Source organism: Bombyx mandarina, chromosome 04 (genome assembly GCF_030267445.1).
Source record: "Bombyx mandarina strain Sakado chromosome 04, ASM3026744v2".
NCBI lineage: Eukaryota > Metazoa > Arthropoda > Insecta > Lepidoptera > Bombycidae > Bombyx > Bombyx mandarina.
Window position 1 is genome coordinate 3,182,249 of NC_143211.1, and position 25,751 is coordinate 3,207,999.

The 25,751-nt window shown below is 35.8% G+C and overlaps 3 protein-coding genes and 1 non-coding gene across 4 annotated transcripts; 1 reads left to right on the plus strand and 3 right to left on the minus strand.

The window, feature by feature from the left end:
• Positions 1-234: 234 nt before the first annotated feature.
• Positions 235-928, minus strand: LOC114249133 (uncharacterized). Its single transcript, XM_028182606.2, has one exon. The coding sequence runs from the start codon at positions 840-842 to the stop codon at positions 393-395; it is 450 nt and encodes a 149-aa protein (XP_028038407.2). The 5' UTR covers positions 843-928; the 3' UTR covers positions 235-392.
• A 6,833-nt stretch (positions 929-7,761) lies between these two features.
• Ppt2 (palmitoyl-protein thioesterase 2) lies at positions 7,762-16,508 on the minus strand. Its single transcript, XM_028182599.2, has 6 exons — positions 15,730-16,508; positions 15,383-15,524; positions 14,950-15,057; positions 13,771-13,942; positions 12,590-12,691; positions 7,762-11,794 (listed from the first exon to the last, which is right to left on the minus strand). Exons 1-6 carry the CDS (start codon positions 15,862-15,864, stop codon positions 11,596-11,598), a joined length of 858 nt encoding a protein of 285 aa, XP_028038400.1. The 5' UTR covers positions 15,865-16,508; the 3' UTR covers positions 7,762-11,595.
• On the minus strand, positions 13,294-13,365 carry TRNAQ-CUG (transfer RNA glutamine (anticodon CUG)). Its single transcript has one exon. It is a non-coding gene; the product is annotated as a tRNA-Gln (tRNA).
• A 675-nt stretch (positions 16,509-17,183) lies between the features above and the next one.
• Positions 17,184-25,349, plus strand: l(2)k09022 (HEAT repeat containing 1 homolog l(2)k09022). Its single transcript, XM_028182593.2, has 5 exons — positions 17,184-17,322; positions 17,414-18,601; positions 19,428-23,939; positions 24,422-24,841; positions 25,135-25,349. The coding sequence occupies exons 2-5, from the start codon at positions 17,436-17,438 to the stop codon at positions 25,325-25,327; spliced, it is 6,291 nt and encodes a 2,096-aa protein (XP_028038394.2). The 5' UTR covers positions 17,184-17,322; positions 17,414-17,435; the 3' UTR covers positions 25,328-25,349.
• The last annotated feature ends 402 nt before the right edge of the window (positions 25,350-25,751 follow it).

A 25,751-nucleotide genomic window follows, 5' to 3' on the forward strand; every position in this document is an offset into this window, starting at 1 on the left:
CACATCGACCTCTGACTGTTTTTTTTAAACTAAAAATGCTCTAATTATATGACATGTTGTGTTCAAAGAGAAACCTCTTTCCTATTTAATATTATTGGGAATTCCTATTCCTATATTAAATTAATGAATACAGTTACAAAAAAATTGTTTAGCTTAAAAATGCTTGCCGAAAAGAATCTATTCTGTGACGTAATTAATTTACTTAAAAGATGTGTAAATATAAAAAAACGAACATTTTCAAAAAAAAGCGCCTTTATTTAAACAGACCCATCTACATCATAACCTCGAGCCGCAACCTAAAGCACAGAAACCACATCAAAAGTCATTGAAGGTGCCACGTATCTTTCACTGTTTAACACACAAAAGCGAAATCCATTTGAGTTCATCGCTATTCACCGCATCACGAATGGGAAAATCGGTTCAATAACGTCGTCCAGGTCCGTGCTGGATGGCGACAGTTGGGCTTCGTAGGACGGGGCTGACATCAGCTTCCCCGCAACGATCAGCCTACAATTCGCCCCGAGGAGCTGAACGCTGTCGCCTCTCCAACGTTTGTTGATGTTCACAAGGCTGTTTGCGCCCACAACGTGGATGATCCCGTAGTTATTCGTCACCTCCACCCGACAATTGTTGCCGACCACCTCGATGTCGCCGTAATTAGTACGAACATAAATGACGCAGTTGTTTCCGACTACTTTCAGAAGACTCGAGTTCGTCTCCATTGTCACTTTAGTATTGTTACCAACAAAATTATTGTTATTGTCCATGTTTACTAGAGGGATAAATAATAAATTACAACACAATAACTTAAGAACGATTTTTAAATTGAAATTGGAACACATGTTATTATGTACGGATATAAAATATACTTTTTTGGTGTTTAAGCCGTGTGTTTTCTCGGTTGCTGAGAATCCAAGAATGGTTCTTGTTGAATGCACGACCATTTTATAAGCGCGCGCGCACATTGTCCCCCGCGCGCCGCTGTCATTAGGAGTCTTTTTTTTAATTATTGCTTAGATGGGTGGACGAGCTCACAGCTCACCTGGTGTTAAGTGGTTACTGGAGCCCATAGACATCAACGACGTAAATGCGCCACCCACCTTGAGATAAGTTCTACGGTTTCAAGTATAGTTACAACAGCTGCCCCACCCTTCAAACCGAAACGCATTACTGCTTCACGGCAGAAATAGGCGGGGTGGTGGTACCCACCCGCACGGACTCACAAGAAGTCTTACCACCAGTAATAACATTTTTTATTTCGATTGAAATTAAGGTACTGTTGGTTGTAACTTGTGACTTTATTGATATTAGGTACTACGAGTGTCACGTGCCAAAGTTTTACAGTTATAAAAAAAAAACTTCGCGATAGTAATTCTCGATGTTTCATATGAAATAACTTGCCGCCTATAGTAATATATTATAGTAGTAGTAATCCCTACTAATATATAAATGTGAATGTAAGTTTGTTTGTTACGCTTTCACGAATACGATTACGAACCCTCTATAACTTAAACGAATAATTTGGGCATTGCACTTCACTAACTCAAAATTGTAACTTCGTATCATCTAATCAATGAGTCATTTTAAATGTGCAACCAAAAAATTCCCTGTAGACCATTGTTATTGCTTACACGTGTTTACCAAACGGCTTCAGATGTAAACAAGGTCTAAGTACAGTACCTTATTTATCAGTAACTTTACACGCAACAGATTACTTGCCTTTGAGCACGTGCACGAAATACCACCGATTACTAAATACACAGACGTGACAATTCGATTTACATTTGACATGACTATGAAGAGAATCCCTCTCACAATTTTCATACATTTGGTTACAGATTTTTCTAATGATACATAATTTTGATCCCCAAAGGATCGATCATCTTAACTTAATAATAATAATAATAATAATAATGTATTAACCTTGAAAACATTTACACACAACAGTTTGCTAAAAACTCCCCACACTAGGCACTGCCTGTCTCGTGGAGAGTTTTTTACAGGAGTATCTTAAAACTAGTAATAGCGGTGCTGATTATACGAGTAAATCAAAATAGGTAAGCGAATATTATACATATATACATACACATACACATATATATAAAAAGAAAAGGAACAGGTGTAATGATTCTTACCATAGATACGTGTTTAGGGTTACTTAATGCATTTCAGAAACTCCTCCGAAAAAGAACTTACTCATATGCTCTTATTTATTTATTTTCCTTTTTTTTCCTACCTATGTTGATGGTCTAGAGAGACCACATCAGCGTCACCGGGCTAGTAGGTGAGCTCACGGGGCTCAAATCTGATGACGTTGCTAACACGAACCCTAGCAAGAGCCGTGTTCGGCAGAATTGCCATTTTCTCTTCACTTGGTGCAAATATGCTAGTGTCGTCAGTGTATTTGATCTAATCTAGACTAATATTATAAAGCTGAAGAGTTTGTTTGTTTGAACGCGCTAATCTCAGGAACTACTGGTCCGATTTGAAAAATTCGTTCAGTGTCAGATAGCCCAGTCAGATTTATCGAGGAAGGCTATAGGCTATATACCATGACGCTAAGACCAATTCAAACGGAGTACCAATAAAGAATGTTTCCAAATCGGGTTTTTTTTTCCTTTTGAGAGCATCCGCTGCGTGCGCTGCAGAAGCGGTTAAAGTTTCGTTAAAATAATGTATGACAGAATTGTTCCCCTTTAAAAGATCTAAAAAAAGTTCGCGACAGTATATGTCTATGTGTTAAGGTTGGCTCACTATAACGATTTTTATGTTAACCAAATTTGTTCTAAAATAAAGCATTATTTGTGAACTATTCCACGCGTTCGAAGTCGCGGGCTAAAGCTAGTTTATTATAATAATACTATGCTTCCAAATCAAAATGTAATATAGCACCTGTTAGCACAAATAACGCGGGTTTCGGCAAATTGTTATTTTTGCATTGTGTTATTGACGTTTTTCAATTCTTAAAACCATTATGCATTAAGGCAACGGAATTAAGGAATTTCCAGCCTTATTTATTGTGATCTAAGTAAGCTGTTGGCTTATTTACAAGTTTTTGCTTACGTATGTCGTTATTCGATGCCTTCAAATAAATCAGTGTTTAAGTAGGTTTCTCGAAGAAGCTAAAATCCGTTTGCGTCATAACTTAATAAATGTAGACGTGTTCCACGATAATTGAGATTTCAACCTCATGTTAATGATGTACGTCAATCAAAATAAGAAATAAATTGTACTCTGATAAATACAGATAAACAGAACAAGAAAGATAAGCCGGTGCAATCATCGGTATTATGGCTAGAAGCGATCTCTTTCATACTTGATACATTTAGGAAATTATCTTCGGAAAATATATACTTATACAACAGCAGGTATTTTTGTAATAACACATTTTTATGTAATTAAATTCCTTTTTTTTTCAAACTTACTTATCAAAAACTGTCGATGAAATCTATGGGACAGACAAAAACATGAGGGACTTTTTATTGTACCGTATATCTCATCTATATTATTTAGTGATAATGTTTTTTATCATTCGGTAGGGATTTTTTGTTTAGCAAAATTTTAATGGCTAAGTTAGGTAGTAAGTTAGGTGAGCTCACGCCCCTCTTGATTTTAAGTGGTCACATCGATTATTACCTAAATAATCGTAGAGCTTTCATTAAGAGACGGAGTTTAATTAAACTGTTTTTTTTTTATTGCTTAGATGTGTGGACGAGCTCACAGCCCACCTGGTGTTAAGTGGTTACCTTGAGATATAAGTTCTAAGGTCTCACGTATAGTTACCACGACTGCCCCACCCTTCAGACCGAAACGCATTACTGCTTCACGGCAGAAATAGGCAGGGTGGTGGACTCTTGTGAGTCCGGGTGGGTACCCGCGCGGACTCACAAGAGGTCCTACCACCAGTACTTACGCAAATTATAATTTTGCGGGTTTCATTTTTATGATTGATTGATTTCCACGACGTTATTCCTTCACCGTGGAAATCAATCGTGAACATTTGTTGAGTACGTATTTCATTAGAAAAATTGGTACCCGCCTGAGATTCGAACACCGGTGCATCGCTCAACACGAATGCACCGGACGTCTTAACCGTTAGGCCACGACAACTTCAGTGTGTTGTTGTGTTTTGTTTTATTTTTGTAATGTTAAACTTTTTCAAATGTTTAATTAAAATTAAACTAAAAATCCATTCCCTACTGTGAGCCATGCTAATAACGCAATAATCTCATTAATTCCGACGTCCAGTTTTTTTCTCTCGCGACAACGAAGATAAAAGCGTTTTTATTCATTCCTTCTCAAATGACGCATAACCCGATCACGGGATCCCTTAACCAAAACCAGAAATCAGGGAATGCTTGTAATGCAAAAAAAACAGGGACTCAGGACTGAGCACCACGGGAAGGTATGCGCGCTAATGTGGGTGCTATTCTGTAACGATATCATAATAGCAATATCATTTAATAATACGTAAAGTAGTAGTAAAAACTTGGAATAGATTAGTCTAAATCTTATCTGACTCTGTCTGAAAAGTAAATGACACATGACCGAACTAAAGATTTTCGATAAATAAAGAAATGTAAATACTGTTTTCAAAGTAAAGTGTATTGCTTGTATTAACTACGCAACTTGACCGTTTGACTACGCAAATATCTCGAGTACTTTGGACGTATTGTCAGAAGCAATGAAGAATATACATACCTACCTAGAAAAACTGCTTTAAGGAAAAAGTAGAAGAATATAGACACAGTCCCACATTCTGGAGTATTCCAATCCACGACACTGATAATATAATATCCAAAATAATATATACTTTAGTCAATTAAAAAAAAACCCACGCTGCAGTACGTAGAAGACGATAACATTTTTCATAATAATAAATAAAAAGAAAATAGAGTCATGTAGATATCAACGCGATTGCCATTACCCTTTGTATACAATTCCATTCGTGTTATCTAATAGGATTCCGGTGAGTCAACCGAGGAAAATTGATTTAAAATGTTTCTTGCGATAGTTTTACGACATAAATTAGATCACAGTACATACCACATAATAGTATGGACTTTATTGTTTAGTAGGTACATTTAAATTTGTGTATAATTCGCAGTTCATTGAATTCATAATTCTTCTTAATTTTTTTTTGAGATCGGTGGATGAGCTCCGTGCCCACCTGGTGTTAAATGGTCACCGGAGCCCGTGGACATCAACCACGTTCATGCCGCCGCCCATCTTCAGACCTGTGTACTAAGTCTCACTTTTTACGATTCCATACGAGTTCGAGGCCTATAATATTGTTACGCGCTGGGGTTCGGGATAAATATAAAATTAACACTGTATTTATCACTTAGAACACTTAAAACACTTCACAAACACTTTAAAATTCTTGATTCACTTCTTCCGCTTCGCTTCAGGTGATCCGTTCGCTGTTTCGCTTCGAGTAGTTCCGATTACTAACTGCGTGCCATCTCTGCAACGCTTTTATAACCACATCCCTAGAATTATCGAGAACACTCCTCACAAGTTGAGTATTTTCGATGTGTCTGTCCGCTATCTGACAATAGATGGCGTTGTACTTCTCGAGCGTTCTAGATTTTACTAGATCCTTCGATGTTCGTTCGGCTATTCGGCGATAGATGGCGTTACTCTTACCGGCGTTACAATATACCTTTGAGAACCAACTGACTTTAATCTAATTTCAACCGACTACATACAAAAAAGAACAGTGTTCTCAATTCTTTCTAATACATCATTTGCTCTATCGCTAGCTACTCATAGTACAAACTCCACAGATAGCCGAACCGGAACCAGATAATAGAATAAGATAAGGATAAGCAGAGAAAACATTCATGACTAACGGTTAAAATTTTATCATCTTTATTTATTTAGTACATAACATAACTACGTTTGTTGTTAATTATGTACTAAGCAAACAATATAGATGATTGCAAAACGAAATTTAATACACATCTGTATTAATCTGTAATTATCTGGTGGTAGGACCTCTTGTAAGTCCGCGCGGATAGGTACCACCGCCCCGCCTATTTATGCCGTGAAGCAGTAATGCGTTTCGGTTTGAAGGGTGGGGCAGCCGTTGTAACTATACTTGAGACCTTAGAACTTATATCTCAAGGTGGGTGGCGCATTTACGTCGTAGATGTCTATGGGCTCCAGTAACCACTTAACACCAGGTGGGCTGTGAGCTCGTCCACACATCTAGCAATAAAAAAAAATTAACAAAAAAAAATAGTTTTGAAGTCATCGTGGCCTAAAGCCAGACTCTCCGAACTGTAGGGACACAGTTTGTTATATAAACAAAATTATTCGTAGTCATAACATTCGGCTGCGCCCGCAAGCTCCGTTGCTTTTTACTTTTTAAGTTCAGTCGCGAATAAACGCTCCGATTAACCAGTTGTGTTATTTAATTATCTCACTTCCGACAACACCCTGAACCATTATTGACCACTACCACAATAACTTCTCAATACCTTTTCGGGCTAATTAAATTTACTACAAAAGATGGAGGCCCGCAGAAAAATATATTTTCAAAAAAATAATAGTAAAAATAGCTTCGCTTTTAAATGACGTCGTGGGAATGGAATGTTACAAGAATAAAAATAAATTACACCAAATATTGATTATATGTTTTGACAAAAAATTCTATTTAGACAAACTGTTTGTATCCAAAACTATTTTCTGATTGAAAGATGCGTCGCGGGCCACACTAAAACAAACCGTCTGGTGTGGTCCAGTGGTCAAGATAATAATCTTTATATCGTAAAAAAAGGAACAAAGCAAAAAAAAAACATGTGTGCAATTCACGCGTGGTAAACCTTCAAAAATGTTGGCTTCAAGATAATGAGGCGAATGTAAAATTTCGGGAAGAGGATATTTATTTTGTAGGTTTTAGTAATGATCATAGCGATACAAAGTTTGATAATTATTTTACATTTTATTCGTAAATATTACATTGATTTATTCAGAATATATTAAGTACGAATATTAGGTACAAAGCAGAGCCTAAAAAGGACCACGACTATAAGAAACTGTATAATGCTTCCTATCTCATTTTCTCCTAAGTTTAATCTATGTGTCTATCTCTTTTTACTGTCGATTTTTCGTTTCATCGACTTTCAAATCACAATGATGCTAAAGAAGTTTTCACTTCCAAAAAAAAGGTCTTTGTATTCTCTGAAGCTTAAATTAAAACGCAAATTGTTACTTTTACAAGAATATGGGCATACGATCAGCCTGATAGTAAAGTGTCATCGCCAACGCCAGCGGCGTAGCTAAGTCATTGTCCTTTCAAACCTCGGTTGAAGGATATAACTTATCCCGGGAAAATTGTGCCTACAGTTCATTCCAGCGGCGTATGGTATGGCGAGTATTCGTTCTAGAATCACATCACATAATTATGGTAAAAAGAAGATGGGATCATTTAATAAAGTTACAACAAAACATCGTCTACAAGGGTGGGGCAGCCGTTGTAACTATACTGAGACCTTAGAACTTATATCTCAAGGTGGGTGGCGCGTTTACGTTCTAGATGTCTATGGGCTCCAGTAACTACTTAACACCAGGTGGGCGGTGAGCTCGTCTACCCATGTAAGCAATAAAAAAAAAAAAACATTCTTTATCAAACATTCGATACACAGCATTAAAAGAACCGAAATCCTTTTTAAGTTCCAAACGATATCAGAAGAATGGACAAGAACGTTGAAAAACAAAAAAAAAGAATACTGTAATAAAAAAAAAACACAAGAGTGTCGTATAAAATAAACATTTATTTTTCACTTATAAACGCATTGCACAATTTATGAGTACAATTTTTTAACTTTTTGAAAAACAGATTAATATTTACAGGATATTATTTCCTTATTAGACGTCACGTGATTTCTTGCCTTTAAGTCACGTCATATAAATGTTAATTTTTAATTGAGAAAAGTTATGTTAGTGTAATCCATTTTTGACACACTCCATCCTACCAAAGATTACATTACTGGATTTAAGTTCAACAAGATCTAATTACTCATCAGATCTAAATAAACACCCTTAAAATTTGTTATTGTTTCCCATCAAAAAAAAAAAAAAAAACATTTTAATTGTATTGCGTATAATGTCTTAGAGCTTTCACATCGATAATTTAAAACGTTGATTTTCAAAGCTTTATTGACAATTAATTAATCGATTAATAATTGTATGACCACTAAAACATTAATTATAGATTTTTTATTTACTTAATTCACCACACATATGTATAAGTTAGTGGGTTACGTTACGTAATATTTAATATTACGAATCGAAAATATTGCCTGTACAAACAAAATAAAAACTAATAAAAAAATTACATAAAAATATATCACATATTTTGCACTATTAGATCTACGAGTACCGGTAAAATGGGGCGATTAGGGATTGAGAGGCGAATCGGGAAAAAACCGGGAAAATCTTTCGACGCTCAATATAAGTTTTATATTCGTTGCAAAATCTTCCATTTTTTGTAGTTTAATAGTAGAATGTTGAAAGTTCACAAAACAACTCTGAATATGCATGATAATAGCTGCTAACTTATAAAAAATCGCGTTTCAAATTAACTTCCTGTGGTGGTAATTATTTTAGTGCTAGAAACTTTGATCTCTTTTATTTATTTGATAATAATAGAAGACGACTATGATTTATAAACGTTATTTAGTGTTTGAACCAGCATATATATTAAAGGAAAGTCTCAGTTGTTATTGGTTTTAATGTATTTGATTAAATAAAAATACATGTAAAAATCTGTTGTTTTTAGGGATATTGGGGACGTCTTAGGTACAAATAACAACGAAAAAGGGGTCAATTGGGATGAGAATACGTGAAATGGAAACGAGCTAAGTATAAATAGGTACAGGTTTGTAGGGTTGTCTATGTAGTTATAACAATATTTTTTAAATTTGTTGGTAAAAATCTGGTTTATTCGAAGTGAAATTGGGAATAAGTCTTTAATTGAAATAGATAAGCAATTTAATATAAGTAAGTCGATTTTGCAGAGACATATAATAAGATCAATGAAATCTCAAGGTGGACAAAAATGTCTAAGTAATACATAATACAATATTTAATATTTGTTCAGAGTGGGGGTATTCATCTGATTAATCCATGGAATAACCTAATCTACCTACCTAATCACCTAATCTCTTAACCCAGATAGAAATATCAGCCCCTAAGTACTTACCAAGAACGGAGAAATATAAACCGTTTCTAAGAAAGCCCACTATATATATATATATATATATTTTGTTAATGCACTGTCGATTGCACCTATAATTGAGGTGATGTCTGCCATGTACTTTTGTCAGTTTTTCAATTTTTTTTATTGATTATCACTTTGTTGGTGCAACTAAATAAATAAATAAATTAAAACTATATATAAAAATAAAAGTAGTGCCAGCCCTAGCAAATTTCTCATTTCGTCCCAATTAACCGCAATTTTCGGGTAAATAGGGATTACACCTATTTTTGCATTTTTTGCTTAAACTGGAATGCTAGTTGCATAATTTTAAATTACACAACAAAGATGCCCCCAAGACTCAATCATTTTGATCCTGATATAGCATTATATACATCAACAACTACCTTAAAATGGCTCATAAAGTTGGAATTTGTCCCTAATCGCCCCATTTTACGGTATCTATTAGTACATTTAATACTACGTTAATTTAAAAAAAAAAAAACCCTATTGGCACTTTTGTAAATCGAGTTTTTATTTTTTCTTTATTAATCTAACTAGCGACCCGCCCTCGCTTCGCTTCGGAAACATTAAAACACACATGAAACCAAAAAAAAATAAAAAAAAGTATCCTATGTTCATCAGGGACAATGTCGGCTTCTAATGGAAAAATAATTTTTCAAATCGGTCCAGTAGTTTCGGAGCCTATTCGAAACAAACAAACAAACAAATCTTTCCTCTTTATAATATTAGTATAGATTTCTGGCGCTGTATTCCAGACAAAGGTAACGTTTCGCAGAAATAAATTTTAAATCCACTTAAAGAAAGCACATCTGTTTGTTTAAGCACGCTACGCTTCGGAGACCAAGTAGGTATGTGTGTTTAGTGCGAGTTTTTTAACGTTCTAGATAGCGTAAAAGTAAACTCATATTTGTATGCAGTTGGAACAGCGCCCTCTTGCGGCAAACATAGCTCAACGTTCCAAGTCTATACAAAATTGAGTTAACTTTTACGCTATCGAGAACGTTAAGAAACTCGCACTAAGCGCACACTGGACGCGGTGCCGCGATATAAATGTGACATAAACATAAATAATTCAATATGAGTCTTAAAGGACTTTAAGAATTATAATTTGGTTTCGTTTGGGTAGCGGACTGTTTCCGAATTTGATACGACAGTAAGCTGCTATGTTAAAATGAGAGAAACACAATATTCATTGACAGTAAGCAAGACAGAGACAAAAACATTTTATACTCTGTCTACGAACCGATTTCCTTTTCTTTGTTCCGTAACTATTAATCATTTCATTATATTTATTATTATATTTTATAGCGACTATTAATTAGCTCGAATAAACACAACTGATAAATGAACTCCTAAAAAAATTTTTTTTTTCGTTAGAGCGTATCATAAAGCCGGTCAAACAAAAATCCGAATATTTATTTACTATTCGGCGAATCCTGTATAATCTATGATTTGGGACTATCGCCGTACATTTTGACCCCGAATGACGTCATACGTAGTGAAGTCGAGTTTGACAGAGATGTGCAAAATGGTAATTGATGAATTTCAATATCTACAAAGTCGATAGTACTCAAAGAGTAGTATTTTAAAACAAACGTGTTGTGGCCAATTTCACTTCATGACGTACATAAATAAAGTTACCTTTAGATTTATATTATGACCTCACAAAAAGTTGAAACTATGTTATCTGTGTACTATAATAAAGGTCTGGTTTGATCTGATTTAAAAAAAGGATTATACATACGTTCAATAATATATTTATTTATATACATGTTATTAAGCGTTCAGACACACAGTCAGTACATGCATTAATTACACGAATATTTGTCCGATGTGGGAATCGAACCCACGACCCTCGGCGCCACAGTCAAGAGCGCTAACTACTGCACAACCGAGTCTTACAACAACTACATTTACCTATGAATTGAGCTACACTTACATCTAAACATTTTGTCAAACTATTCGACATTAAAGAGCGAAGTATAATAACAACTAGCCCGTAATCAGAACTTTTTGTGATGAGTTTTTTTTTTATTTGTTTAAATTTAGAAAATTATAGCTATGATTTGAGTGAAGCTGTATGATTTGTTTTATTTCGTCAATTTCGTTTTTCTTGGTATCTGTGCACCAATGTGGAGATCCTCCAAAAAGTCCACTAAAAAGTATCCGTTAATGACCACATTTTCCTGAGATTATAATAAAATATTTCATCCCATATCATTTTATATCATTTAACTTTATATTATCATTTTTATTTAATATCTGTATTCTGATTAGGCTGTATGGTATTATGACACCTTTGCCTTTCCAGTTGGAAAAATAAAACTACTACTACTATACGACCTTATGTCTTTGATGTCGAAGTTCTAATCTAAATATGGCAACAGATAGTCGTCGACTACGCTGACGTTCATGTGCCAATTGAAATGGTTCACACCTGGGACGCTGAGGACGTGTAGCCTGCCCGACTCGTCTAGACTCTTCAGTCCTATTTTGTCGTCCTTGTAGATTTCCTGATTGCGAAGCTCGATGACCGTTTCGTTGGCGTTGTAGTAGCCGAATTGACTGAAAAAAAAAAGAAGGAAAACCTTAATCTAATGTTTTTTTTTGGCCCGACTGACAGAAGAACATATCGCACCTTTAGAATTGACGTGACAAGAAAAAAAATTAAGTTTTTTTTATGAAGTTTTATCTCGCCATCTCTTTCGTACGCCAGCGCCGTTACTAACGGTCACGTGTGAAACATTATGAGTACTGACTTGTGTCCGTTTTTAACATACTCTTATTAGCTAATAAAACGGTGTGGGAACAAAATCCTAATAATCATTTTATTTTAGATGCTGCATAAACTAACTTTTAGGCTATTGTTCTTCAATATTGCCGAATTCTTTACTAGTCATTTGGAACCAGAATGTTTTTTTTTTTTTTTATTGCTTTCATGGGTGGTCGAGCTGGTGTTAAGTGGTTACTGGAGCCCATAGACGTCTACAACGTAAATGCGCCACCCACCTTGAGATATAAGTTCGGTCCCAGTATAGTTACAATGGCTGCCCCACCCTTCAAACCGAAGCGCATTACTGCTTCACGGCATAAAATAGGCAGGGCCGTAGTACCTCCCCGTGCGGACTCTAGAGGTCCCAGTATGTACGGTGAGCTGACCACACATCATCCAATATTCAATTCACTCAGAAGATTGGTGTTTCACTTGAAGTAAAAAAAATTAATTTTCAGATAAAAGTTCATATTAAATGAGAAAAATTTTGATATATTTTCTTGTGTTGTTATGGGTGTCCAGTAGCCTTGTCACTTGCTTCGCGAGAGAAAGAGACAACGTATAACCGAGCGATTATGTCGTCGTACCTGCTCTGCCAGGGTGTGATGACGTCGTCGTCCGGTCCCCCGATCAGCACCAGCCGCTTCAGTCTCAGCATGTTGGCTTTGAATTCTTCAGACTTCTTCGACCTGAATTTTCAAAATGTCATATCATTTTTATTTTTTTATTTTTTATTGCTTAGATGGGTGAACGAGCTCACAGCCCACCTGGTTTTAAGTAGTTACTGGAGCCCATAGACATCTACAACGTACTTGCGCCACCCACCTTGAGATATAAGTTCTAAGGTCTCAGTATAGTTACAACGGCTGCCCCACCCTTCAAACCGAAACGCATTACTGCTTCACGGCAGAAATAGGCGGGGTGGTGGTACCCGTGCGGACTCACAAGAGGTCCTACCACCGGTAAAGTATTTGTACAGTATTTGTTGCATAGTAGAGAGATAAATTGGTGCACATGCGATTTTACAATAGATTTAGTCCAGTCTCTCGGCTGAACTTCTCAGTGGGTCGCGTTTCCGATCCGGTGGTAGATTCTGCGATTGAAAATTTTCTTTCTATCGTTGATAAATGTTTTATCTTGATGTTCCAATTCATCAACTTTAGGTACTGAACTCAAATATTAAAAGGAAAAAAATAACAAAAAAAATATCTATATAAAAATCAAATACTATTAGTTATATTTAATTAAGTTCCGTCGTCTAGGAAATGCAAAATAAAAACAGAAAAAGATCAGGTTCCACCGAGATTTGAACTCGGATCGCTGGATTCAGAGTCCAGAGTGCTAACCATTACACCATGGAACCGACGAACGACACATCAAAATTACGGTAATGTAGCCGAATCACAAACATTTATTGCAGCACAATCAAATTATTGAAATAAAATTTTTGCTTTCATATTTTATAATTTTTTTATTATTAAAAATCGTATAATTATTTGACATGTTTTTTTTTCGGTAGCTGTCTCATACAATGTTAACTACAGAACTACATTAATTTCCAGTTGTATATAGTAAATTGGTACTTGTCTGCAGGATTCGAACCCAGGGTGCCTAATTTGTTAATATTTATTATTAACTCATACTTTATTCCTTATACATAGACTGTCACATACTTCAAACAATAGAAATAAGCAGCTGGATTAAAAAAAAAACTATATATTCCTTTCTGTTGATACTGACGGAAGCTAAATTTAATAAAAATACTCACTGTTTATGATTATTTAGGTAAGGCAAAAACATGCAGTAGGTCTCGTACAGCGGCTGATGGTATGGGTCGTTCCAGTAATTGCCAACGGATGTGTGCTGACCAACTTTCGAGTAGAACAACTCATAGACAGTTTCTTTGACCAAGCCCGGAAACACCAAGTGCAGGAAACCAGCTGTGAAAGAATTGTTTCAAATTACAGTAGAATCCGGATATAACGACCTTCAAGGGACCGGCGAAACTATGTCGTACTAACCGGATGACGTACAAAACGGCAGGATTATTTCTTAAGTACATATGTTAAGAAGATATGTTTATCCAACTCATGGAGCATGTAAAATTTTGCATGTCTAACTGTATAGCGAAAAATTGCTTTCTCTTGTAGCAGAGGTACATTCACGGTTATTCCCCAGTCGCGCTGAAGCTTGAACCACTGTAACAATGCCCTATCCACCGACTCATGAGTAGAAGTCCTTACACGTTTGTATTTTAAAACATTGGCGTTAAACAGCGGCTCGATCTTATCTTTATTCTTCTTTATTGTTGATATTGAAGAAGGAGATACGCCAAACTCCTTTGCGAGGGTTGCATTTGATTCACCGGCTTCCACTCGGTGTAATATTGCACGTTTTTTCTTCAATTGTAAAACAATTTCGCTTCATAGAACTCATTTTGTCGAGCTTTAAGAACTTTTCATAACAAGTGACAAGCACTAACTGTGATTCACGCGCCAATAAAAGGGGCGGGGTGAAGTTGGGGCGCCGAGGTATTGGTAGGTTATGTAAACAAAACATTGTGCGTCGTTTTAACCGGACATATCATCATAATATTCATAATTAAGGGTCGCTAAAAGCAGTTGGTCGCTTAAAACAGAGTCGCACTAAACAGTTATATTTTCTCAGTACCTAACTATGAAACCTAACTTGAGTAATCATTATCGTCGTTAAAAGCGGTTAGTCATTATAAACGAGGTCGTTGTAAATTAATTCTACTGTATTCCCGTTCAAAAATGTGTTCTTTCTGTTTAGATTAAACACATAGTTCTCCTAACAAATAACAAGGTATTCATTGAGATTACATAGTGGTTATTCAAATTATAGCTGTAGAGAGAATAATTAAGATTAGTTTCACATTTTAATCTTGTAAAATTTTTTATATCAACAATTACTTACTATGCCTTACCTCCATATTGACCAGCTTGTGGTGAACTAAGTGATATGAAAGTACTAACAGATACATTAGAGAATGTCTCGACGATCCCTCTTGCTACCAGACCTCCTTGGGAATATCCTGGAATTGATTTATTGAGTTTTAATTATTTTAATTGAAACAAAGCCACTACAAGGAAAAACTTTATGTACTTAAGTCAAACTCTTAAGAATTTAGCCTTGTATGTCAAGCCATGAAGTACCCAATCAGGCTTGGGTTCTGCTTCTAATTACCGGATAGCCATTATTTAAGAGAGCCAATTCACATAATTAGATTAACAGCATTAACTATTTTTATGGTTACTCACAATCAAATAATGTTGTTGTAATATGGTTATTATATTTTTGTTTTGATTAGAGCATTTAAGAAAGCAAAATTTATTTTCAAATTCTCGTTTGGATTTTACCTATTAAATTTATTCCTTCAGGATGTGACGCAGATATGTTAGCCACGTCCAAACCAATTTCCAAAACTTGGTGCCACATACTTTCCAAGCTGGACCAGCTCTCAAACCTGTTCACGTTGTACACAACTGTTCCGGGATGTTTCTGGAATATTTTGCTTCATGTTTATTAAAACTGCTACAAAGTATAGATGGAGTCAGTGGCAGTTTCAAATTGAAGAAATAATAATTTATCTACCACTACTTTTATTATTTATAAAATCTTACCCTTACTGTTATGATATTAAAAAATCAAGGTCACGATATATTTCCTATTATCAAAGAAAGGTCACAAATAAATCTAGACTTACCTCTTCTATTCTATGCTTTATTATTTCCATACTACCACTCCCAGTCATAATTCCATGCATTAAAACCACAGGCTTATACGCAAATCCTATACTTAAACTTAATAAATTAAACAATAAAGCTTTAACAAGATTCATTGTAATCAAGAACAAAGAACACTATATAAATAATAACACTATTTAAGGAGCACTGTTGTTTTGTTGTTTTAAAACTCTTTTCTAAATTAGTTGTACATTAAGAATTATTTGAAATCTAGTAAATACATATTTAATTTTTTATTTATTAGGAACTACTCATTGTAATAAACGTTGATAACGTATAAACGTAAATACACAAATAGCCCCCGTGCGTAAATAAGTAAATACGACATCATTCGAACTTCGAACGAAATATGGTATTTTTTTAAGGGGTATTATGACCTGGTAACTGAGACCTTTAAGTCAAGTCTTATTTTAATTTTAATGATAGCTTTTTTATATTATGAAAAATAGTATTATAAAATGAAATGAAATGAAAACGAAATGAGATGAGATGATATGGGATGAAATATAATCTCAGTAAAATGGTGGTCCTTTACTGAGACTTTTTAGTGGACTTTTTGAAGGATCCCGAGAATTTACGTTCAGCGGCTTTGTTTCATTTTCCCACATTTGTGCACTTTCACACATACTAAACAGTTAATAAACCACTGCTATTACACATTTAAACCTGAAGAAACGTTAATTAGACAAAAAAAAACAAATCACACAACTTCACTCCTCGCGCTCCCGCCAAAAAGTCCGAAATATGGTATGATTCTCAACATACATTATACACTTATTATATTTGAGAATTCTCAACTCATTAAAGTGTTGGTCTCACGAAAGAAGTCTCGCTGACGCAGACGCGGCGCCGCAGTTTTTTTTTTGGGATTTTATGACCTGGTAACTAAGTCTTTTAAGTCAAGTCTTATTTTATTTTATGTTCTTGTTTTTAAGAAAAATGATAATATGGAGTGAAATGAAATGAAATAAATATTAATAATTTGAGACATTAATCAACTGGGATGAAATTAAATGAAATGAGATGAGATAATAAGGGATAAAATTTAATCTCAGTAAAATGGTGGTCCTTTACTGAAACTTTTTAGTGGACTTTTTGGAGGATCCCGAGAAGTTACGTTCAGTGGCTTTGTTTCACTTTCCCACATTTGTGCACTTTCACAGATACTAAACAGTTAATAAACTACCGTTATTACACATTTAAATCTGAAGAAACACTAAATAGATAAAATAAAACAAATCGCACAACTTCACTTCTCGCGTTCCCGCTAAAAAGTATTTGTTCCATTTCAATTTTCAAAAGGCAGACCTGACTTCGGCTTTTGTCGCAAAACTTTTCCTCTATGACCTATGTTCCTTTTGCGTGTCTAATGACGAATCCAATAACAACAACAACCAAAATATTGACGGTACCTTTATACTGCTCATCTGCATTGAGGTTGAATTTTGAATTATATATTATATTAAACTACTTATATCTAATATGAAATTGTTAGTGATAACTCTTTAAAACTTCAGTTATAATATTTGTTAAAAATATTATCATTTATTTGGGTAAGTTTAACACATGTAAATTGAAGGTTATTTAAGGCTAACATTATTCATGTTAAAAACATGTGATCTATCGGTTGTTTTACCTTTACAGAATTAAAAACGATATTAAAAAAATGGCAACCACGTCATTAGCGCAACAGCTACAAAAGCTGAAGGCACCGCAATCTTCCATATACAAAGAGTCGACGATACAAGTTTCGCTGCTATTTAACCCTTCAGAGGCAGCTTCGAAGGACCGTGACACCTTCTACGAGATCGGCTTGAGTGGTCTTCAAGAGCTCATAGCACTTTGCCCCGATTTCTCCACATACCAAGACACTTTATTCAGTCGCTCATCCAAAGAGTTTGAAAGAGCAGTACAGTCTAAAGAGGTCAATCAAAATTTGGATCAGAACATTAAGAAGTTCTTACTTCAATTGTCTCCGTACTATTTACTACAGTCTGCGCATAAAACATTAGAATGGCTAATAAACAGATACCACATACATCAGTACAACCAAGATGCCATGATGGCACTAATACTACCATACCATGGCACAATGATATTCGTGAGATGTGTTCAATTAATGGACCTGAAATATGCTTCAAATAGATGGATTTGGCTTGTTCCAATAAAAAAAAATGGTATTCCTTTAGGAAACCAAGTTTTATACAATCAGTGTGCTTCTAATATGGGAACTCTACAATTCATAGCTAAAATGGTGCTAAAATATGTACAAGAGTACAAAGAAAGAGCTACGCAGTTAAATACGATATATGCCTTTTTCTGTCAAGTCGCTGTGGGGACTATTAGTACAGTAAAAAATGTTAGTGAAGGAATGATTACCGCACTACTTCCAACACTTATGAAAGGCATTGAGTCACCCATAGCTGACTTCCGGGCATCTTGTTACATCATTATAGGCTATCTGTTTACAAAAACAAAACTCAAAGAAAAAACCCTCAATCAAATATTGGATAGGATGCTAACAACTGAATTTGATTTGTCATATGATGTAGTTCTTCTTATAGTTATGATGTATGAACACCAAAAGCACATAACTAAAATGTCGGATGTGATATTTAATATTTCTGTGGACATGATGCATACCTTCTGTGGTCATATAAAAGTACTTGTAGCTAAAAAGACTAACATTCGACCATTTGTGTTAGCATTTTTAAAGAAAGTTCTGCCTCTAGCACAGAGAGGTGTAGAGGAATTTAAAACTTACAGCCCTTTGCCAGATATATTGATAGAGGAAGTTGATTTGAAAAACCAAGATCCTGAAAAAATTATAATGTAAGTATCTCAGCTTTTTGTTTTATAAAAATATGAGCCCTTAAGTTTTGAGACAGCTTAGTTTTAGCTGTTTAGCAGAAACCAAAGCATGAGCATTAGCAGACATGAGGTCAAACTCTCAATTATATTCTGTAGAACAACTGCTGTAACAAATCTATGGTTGAATACTTATGGTGATACTATTGGTAAAGAATAGTCATTAAAACATATATAATAGTACTCTCTAGTATATTAATAGGAAGTGCTCACTCATTTACATTTGCAATGCTACTGTACCTTGTTTTTTGAATATCAAGCCTTCTGAGTGCTGAACATGTTAAGAATCATGTTTATCACACTTGTACTCACTTGACTATATCTAAGTGAGTCTAGATGTTGGCGGGTTTTGTGTTTTATAACATGCTTAAGGTGTTTTTTTTCCTACCTATTGCTAGTAACTTCGAGCGGTTCTGCTAGCTTCATCAAACGTGTAAGAGAGCCCTCGGGGCTCAGCCTGAGAAATTTTGCTAACATCTACCCCAGTAATAGCAGTGCTTTGCCGAATTTGCCACTGGATCGAAATCTTAACCCACTGAGAAAATCCAATGAGAAACTCAGTGGGCTGTGTCTGTGATGACGAATCCCTCTAATGAGATGACCAGTTAAGGACATGTCCACCATAATCATGCCTTATTGTTGAAATTTAAGAAATAACTCTTATTTAGAAGTTGTTGAGAATTTATCAGAATTTCAAATAGTGGCATGTTCACCCCCTTATATGTATATACCTTCATAATAGCTCAAGGTCATGTACTTGTTTACACTAAAGACAAAAATACCATTACAGGTGCATCCTAGATGCATATCAATTACCTACTGCTGATGAACAAGCCGATGGTGAGAGTGACATTGAAATCATAGATGAAGAGGACTTTTCATCCAAAATCATCAAGTGGTATGCTATACTCCTTAAAAACATAGAACGCCAGTACCCTGACGCATTTGACAAGGTTATAACTTCAGTAATGAACTCTGAAAGTGATATTACTCCCAAACGACAGCGTCAACTTTCAAAACTACTTGGATTTAAACCGGCTATAGCTCACAAAGTGGGCGGTACGTATCTGTTTGAAAACCTAAACCACACTAATCCAAATCTACGTATGGAAGCCGTGAGATATATTGAAAAAGAATTCAGAGCTCTGAAACTACAAAATCCAGATTTCGTGAAAGAATCCATTCTTGAAAGATTCAACGATGATCATATTGCTGTAGTTAATGCAGTCTTAGAAATATCGAATGAATCTTTAGCTCAAGTTCTTAATGAGGTTGATGTTACTAACGCATTCATAAGAATAATATCAAAGCGATCGAAAAAATGGAAGGCTACTATAAAAACAGCTATAGTTAAATTCTGTTCATTGAATTTGCTACCCGTGAATCAAGACACTGTATTAGCAATCCTACCACTATTATTCCCACGAGATGAAAAGGAACTCGAGATCTGTATTCAAATCATGAAATCACAATGGGGCCAAAAGTTTGAACTGACAAATAAAGCTTTAAAAAAACTACAAAATCTATCTGACTATAGTAAAGTGAACCAGAAAATATTTCAAGTTTTGTTCATAGATAACGCCATTGATTTCGATGATCTATTAAATGAAAATCAGCTAGATAAGAATGATACTCTGAACATATGTTTCTATCTTCTCCTTAAAACATGTACATTCAAGAAAGTAGCAGTCGAGGAAGTCACCGCTTTACTGAATTTACTGCTGGAATCTGTTGAGAACAGATCAATTGTTCAGAGTACTGGTGAAGTGCCCTTCTCTGCCGAGATCATGCCAGAATTTATAATGAAAGCGAAAGAAAACAAAATGCTCTTTGAAGTTATAAAGTACATATTTAGTAAAGTCATTGAAGATGTCAACATTAAGGGGGTTACTAAACCTTGGTGTAATATGTTAAGGACAATAGATATGATTTTAATAAGAAGATTGTATGAAATATGTATGACAGGGTGTGCTATACCCGGCTACGGAGAAAATTATGTAGAGCTTTTACAAAAATTGCTAGATAAATTCTTCAGCAACCCTAAAGAGAAGTTTGATTTTGTAGCTAATTTCGCCTGCGGACATATTCTATATGCCACTGACCCTAAAGATGTGATCGCACCAGAATTACAACTAAGAAGTATTAAATTATTAATTAACTTCATTGCTGTACAAAATAATGCGAAGTGGCTATTTGATTCGGATGTCGTCATTTTGGTTATCTTGTTAAATTTGAACAACCCGATTGCTGCTATACGCGAATGCATAGTAGACTTCATAGAAAAATTACTTCGAGAGAAACCTGACAACAAATTATTGTATGTGAAGTTATTAGAAGAGCTACTCGTACACAGAAGTGAGCTATTGCTAGATCCAAACCAGATACAACAGGTTCTGAAAACAATTTTTACACAGAAAGATCAACAACAAAAACTATTCAGAAGAAACTGTCTATTACGACTCACGGGCTTGCTGAGTGAAAAGACACCGAGCCATATAAAATCTGCCTTCCTAAAAATTTTGAGTCATCTTGACAACGCTTCTACATTTCCCTTACTTACGCCATGTTTGAGTCCTTTCACGAAATTGTTGAAGGATAAAGACAACAATAGATTGACATTCGATATTTACGAATCAAACTTGTTCAGAAGTGTATTTTCTTTCATCAACGAGTCAACCGTTACGACTTTTACAAAAGACCAAGTCTGGAATATCATTGAATTGGGCTTGAAAGAATACAGAGAATGTGTACTTGAAGAAGATCAGTCGTTTACAAGTCCCGCTGTTCTCATAATGAGGCAATTAACAGAAGATGTATTCGGAAAAGCTCCCGATGAAAAACGAAAACAATTAGTTTACCTCATTAGCTTAGCTGGTGCGGTAAGCAACAACTCAAAAATTTCAAGCGTAGCCTCGAAAGTAATGAAGAAAATTCAACTTGCTTTCGAAGATTTTAAACCAATTTTAGAGGGCATGGTGAATGCTGAGGATCCCGCTGATAATGCGCAGAAAAAGAAGAAGCACACGGTTTCAATGTTATCATATCAATTGGCTGAAACCAACGAATGGAGATTGGGCGTGACCCTACTCGAATATGTCCAATCAAAAAAGAAAATGAAACTTGACAATACTTTCGTGACAATCCTCTTCCATGTATTGAAAAGGTGTTTGAGGTTCGAAGAGCAATCGCACGTCGAATACACAAAACAATTAATCCTGTCCTCATTGTGGTATTTCTGTAAAAAATACGTAAACGACAAAGACGCTCAACAACTGAAATCTTTAAAGAATATCTTCGATGTAGACTTGGTTGTCCAATGCATCAGGGGGACCCAGAACCCTCAAACTCACCATCATGCATTGATCCTATTGTCGCACGCAGCGTACATGTTGCCAGAGCAAGTTCTCAATCATACAATGGAAATTTTCACTTTCATGGGTTCATCGGTTCTCAGGCACGACGATGCGTACAGCTTCCAGATAATTACAAAGATTATAGAAACTTTGATACCTATTTTAGTGAAACTAGACAAAAACATTGAAGATCACACGGAGAAGGAATTGCAGCAGCTTCAGAATCGAGTCGTCCCAGTGCTTCGTATATTCGCTGACGTTGTCTTGCATGTTCCCGAACACAGAAGGTTACCATTGTTCAAAAAACTGCTAGAAACACTGGGACCAAGTCAATTCCTTTGGGTGTTCCTAGCTTTATTAATAGAAACTCATATTGCCCATTTCAATGAACCAAAGAAGAAGGATAAAAGGCAATCAAGAACATTGGCCGACCGAGAATCGCCACTTAACAGACTCGATTTTGGCCAAAATGTCGTCCTTGAATTCCCACCAGAGGTCTGCCTGGAAAATTTCATAAAATTAATCTTGTACATCAGATCTTTGCCCATACAAAAAGACGACGAGTCAATGGAGACTGATATCGATCCAAGTGAGATATTTAGCGTGAACGGTCACACGGCAATCCAACTCCGTCACTACAAATACGTTATAATAACTTTTATGAATGCTTGCTTAGCGTCATCCCGATTTATCCACCACTGTGGTCAAGCTAAGATTCCGAAAGAAATGGAAACTCACTACAAGAATCTCATCGTGAACATACTAACCTTCATACAGTCAATTTCCAAAGTGTCCGACGAGAAGACAGCTAAGTATTGGCGGGTGATGTTGCACCACAGCTACGACTTATTAGACCATACGAACAATCTGCTATCGGCTCAGATGTTCTTGGGCGTTGTTAAAGGATTATTGAAGTATCCCTTGCAAACGGTCCGAAGGAAATCTATGGAATTATTGAACTCGAAAATACAGAACACTCCAGAAATCTTTGCCGAAGTCGATAGAGAAATTTTGCATTCACTAATACCGGAGCTCTTGGATATTGTGAAAACTGTGGAAAACAAAGATAGCAACGTAAACGACGTCGCAGCCCAAGAATTGGAACTGAACCAACAGACAGCCCTTCTTTCCTTGAAGCTATTGACCCGGATGTTGGCAGCCGAGGATCCAGAACCATTCAAAGCAGTTCTCGAAGTGGTCACAGAGTACACGTGTAACCAAAGCATTTCCGGAAACGTCATGGCCTCTATTGTTTTGTGTTTGGCCGAATTGTGCAGCAATCTGAAAGCGCACGCCCTAGTCAGCCTTCGTAGATTCATGCCTGCCCTGATCAAAGTACTGAAGAGGCAGAGAAAAGCTGAAACACCGGAGCTAATCTTACTCAGTACCGTGACGGCCATAGCGAAAATCGTCGAAAGCCTACCTCTGTTCCTAAGTCCGTATCTACAGAAAGTTCTATACGAGTACTCTATATTATTGGCCAAATGGCAGGCCGCCGATCTGGAGTGCAGTAAAGTATCCGCTATAGTCACAAAACTATCGAATATACGAAAGAAAATAGCCGATTCAATACCTCCGAGGGTTTTGATTCCGGTTGTGAGCGAAACGCATCAGCTGTTATTGGAAAAGGAGAAATTCGACGCGATAGGACCGGTCATGTCGGTCTTGGCTGATAGTTTCGCCAACGTGACCCCCGCTGACTTCACCGCGTTACAGCAGGACTTGACCTCCCTCTTCCTGACAGCACTGCAGTTGCGCAGTGACGCGGTCGACAAGAATGTGGACAGTGATGTAGTGGACAGAGCTGAGGATGAAGTGGTGAACGCGCTGGTGTCTCTTGTTCTGAAGCTTTCGGAGTCCAGTTTCAGACCGTTATACTTTAAGATATACGATTGGGCTATTAGGACGAACGTCGACGGACACAAAGATAGAGCTATCACATTCTACAGGTGAGCCATTTTCTTTTAGTTTTCGATTAAAATGTAAAAAATATTAAATTCATTATTAATCTATATCTATACTAATATGTAAACCTACAGTGGTTTTTACGGATGTTCCGTTATAACTACTGAACCATGCATCCGATTGACTTGAAACTTGGTATCCATGTAGAAAATGAATGTACTTTTTATTATTATTTTTTTATTGCTTAGATAGGTGGACGAGCTCACAGCCCACCTGGTGTTAAGTGGTTACTGGAGCCCATAGACATCTACAACGGAAATGCGCCACCCACCTTGAGATATAAGTTCTAAGGTCTCAAGCATAATTACAACCGTGCGGACTCACAAGAGGTCCTACCACCAGTAATTACGCAAATTATAATTTTGCGGGTTTGATTTTTATTACACGATGTTATTCCTTCAACGCTCACCTCGCTGAAAGATAGTATTGAATAATTTATAATTCGTGTATCATTTAATTCATACAGATTGAGCAGCGCTATAGCGGAGAAACTAAAAGGTCTTTTCGTCTTGTTCGCGGCTCACTTCATGAAGAACGCTGCTGATTTGCTCGACGGCTGTAATAACACAAAAACCGAACAACTTTACTTCGACGACGAGGAAAAATGTGAAATCCTAATCAAATACATAATAAAGACACTTCATGTGGTGTTTTTGTATGATAGCCAGCAATTCGTCAACAAAAATCGATTTGAAACGATGATGCAGCCAATTGTGGATCAATTAGAAAATACTGTAGGCGGAATATTGAACCTTAAAGCGAGAGCGATAGAAAATATTATTCCGTGCGTATCACAGTTCGCAGTGGCGACAGCAGACGATTCGCTTTGGAAGCTTCTAAACTACCAGATATTATTGAAAACTAGGAATAACGATGCGGAAATAAGGTAATTTAAAATAAAATTATATTGGCAAAATGATTTTATTGCTTAATTTAATCCAAATTAATAAAGTACATTCATTTAATTAAGTAAAGTAATTAATAAAGTACATTAATAAAGTAAATTAATAAAGTAAATAAAGAATAAAGTTCAAACTATATTAAAATGAAAAAGTTTTACATGCAAACTTTACCGAAATTATTTTAAATGTCACCTTTTTGTTGTTGACGTAGATAAAAAAATGCTTAATTTTATATTGTTTTTAGTTAATTATTGAAGATCATCTTATTACTTTACAGATTAACAGCTTTAGACTGTTTAGTAGCTATGGCAACACAGTTAGGAAGCAGTTGGCTGCCCCTATTAGCCGAGAGTGTACCATTCTTAGCTGAGCTTTTAGAAGACGGTGACCAGAGAATCGAAACCTGCACTAAAGAGGCCATTAGAAAACTCGAACTTATATTAGGGGAACCCCTGGAAAAATACTTTTAAATGGAAATAAATGTGTTAGCAATTTCTGTATTTTATTACAACGCCATCTAGTTATGCAACACATATACTATAAGAGTTCACTCTGGTAAGGTAAGGAGAAACCTCGCCTGGTAAGGAGAAGAATTAAGGCAATGGTTATCCAGACCAAGATGCCTATATAGCTCATAATGTTCAAACGCTTTTATAGGATTTATAGGGTTGGTACTTGAAAGGTGCAATAGCTGTTATGTACTAGAATTGAATCTTCGACGTCGTATCTCAGGGTGTGTCAGCTGTAATTATCATTGAAGATACAATAAGCAAAGATAGTAAATAAACGCATATCTCATAATACTGAAAGCATGCATTCAATGTTATCCGCATGACTCGCTAAAACGCGAACAAATTACTTTACATAAATTATGTGCTGCCATCTATTATTCGG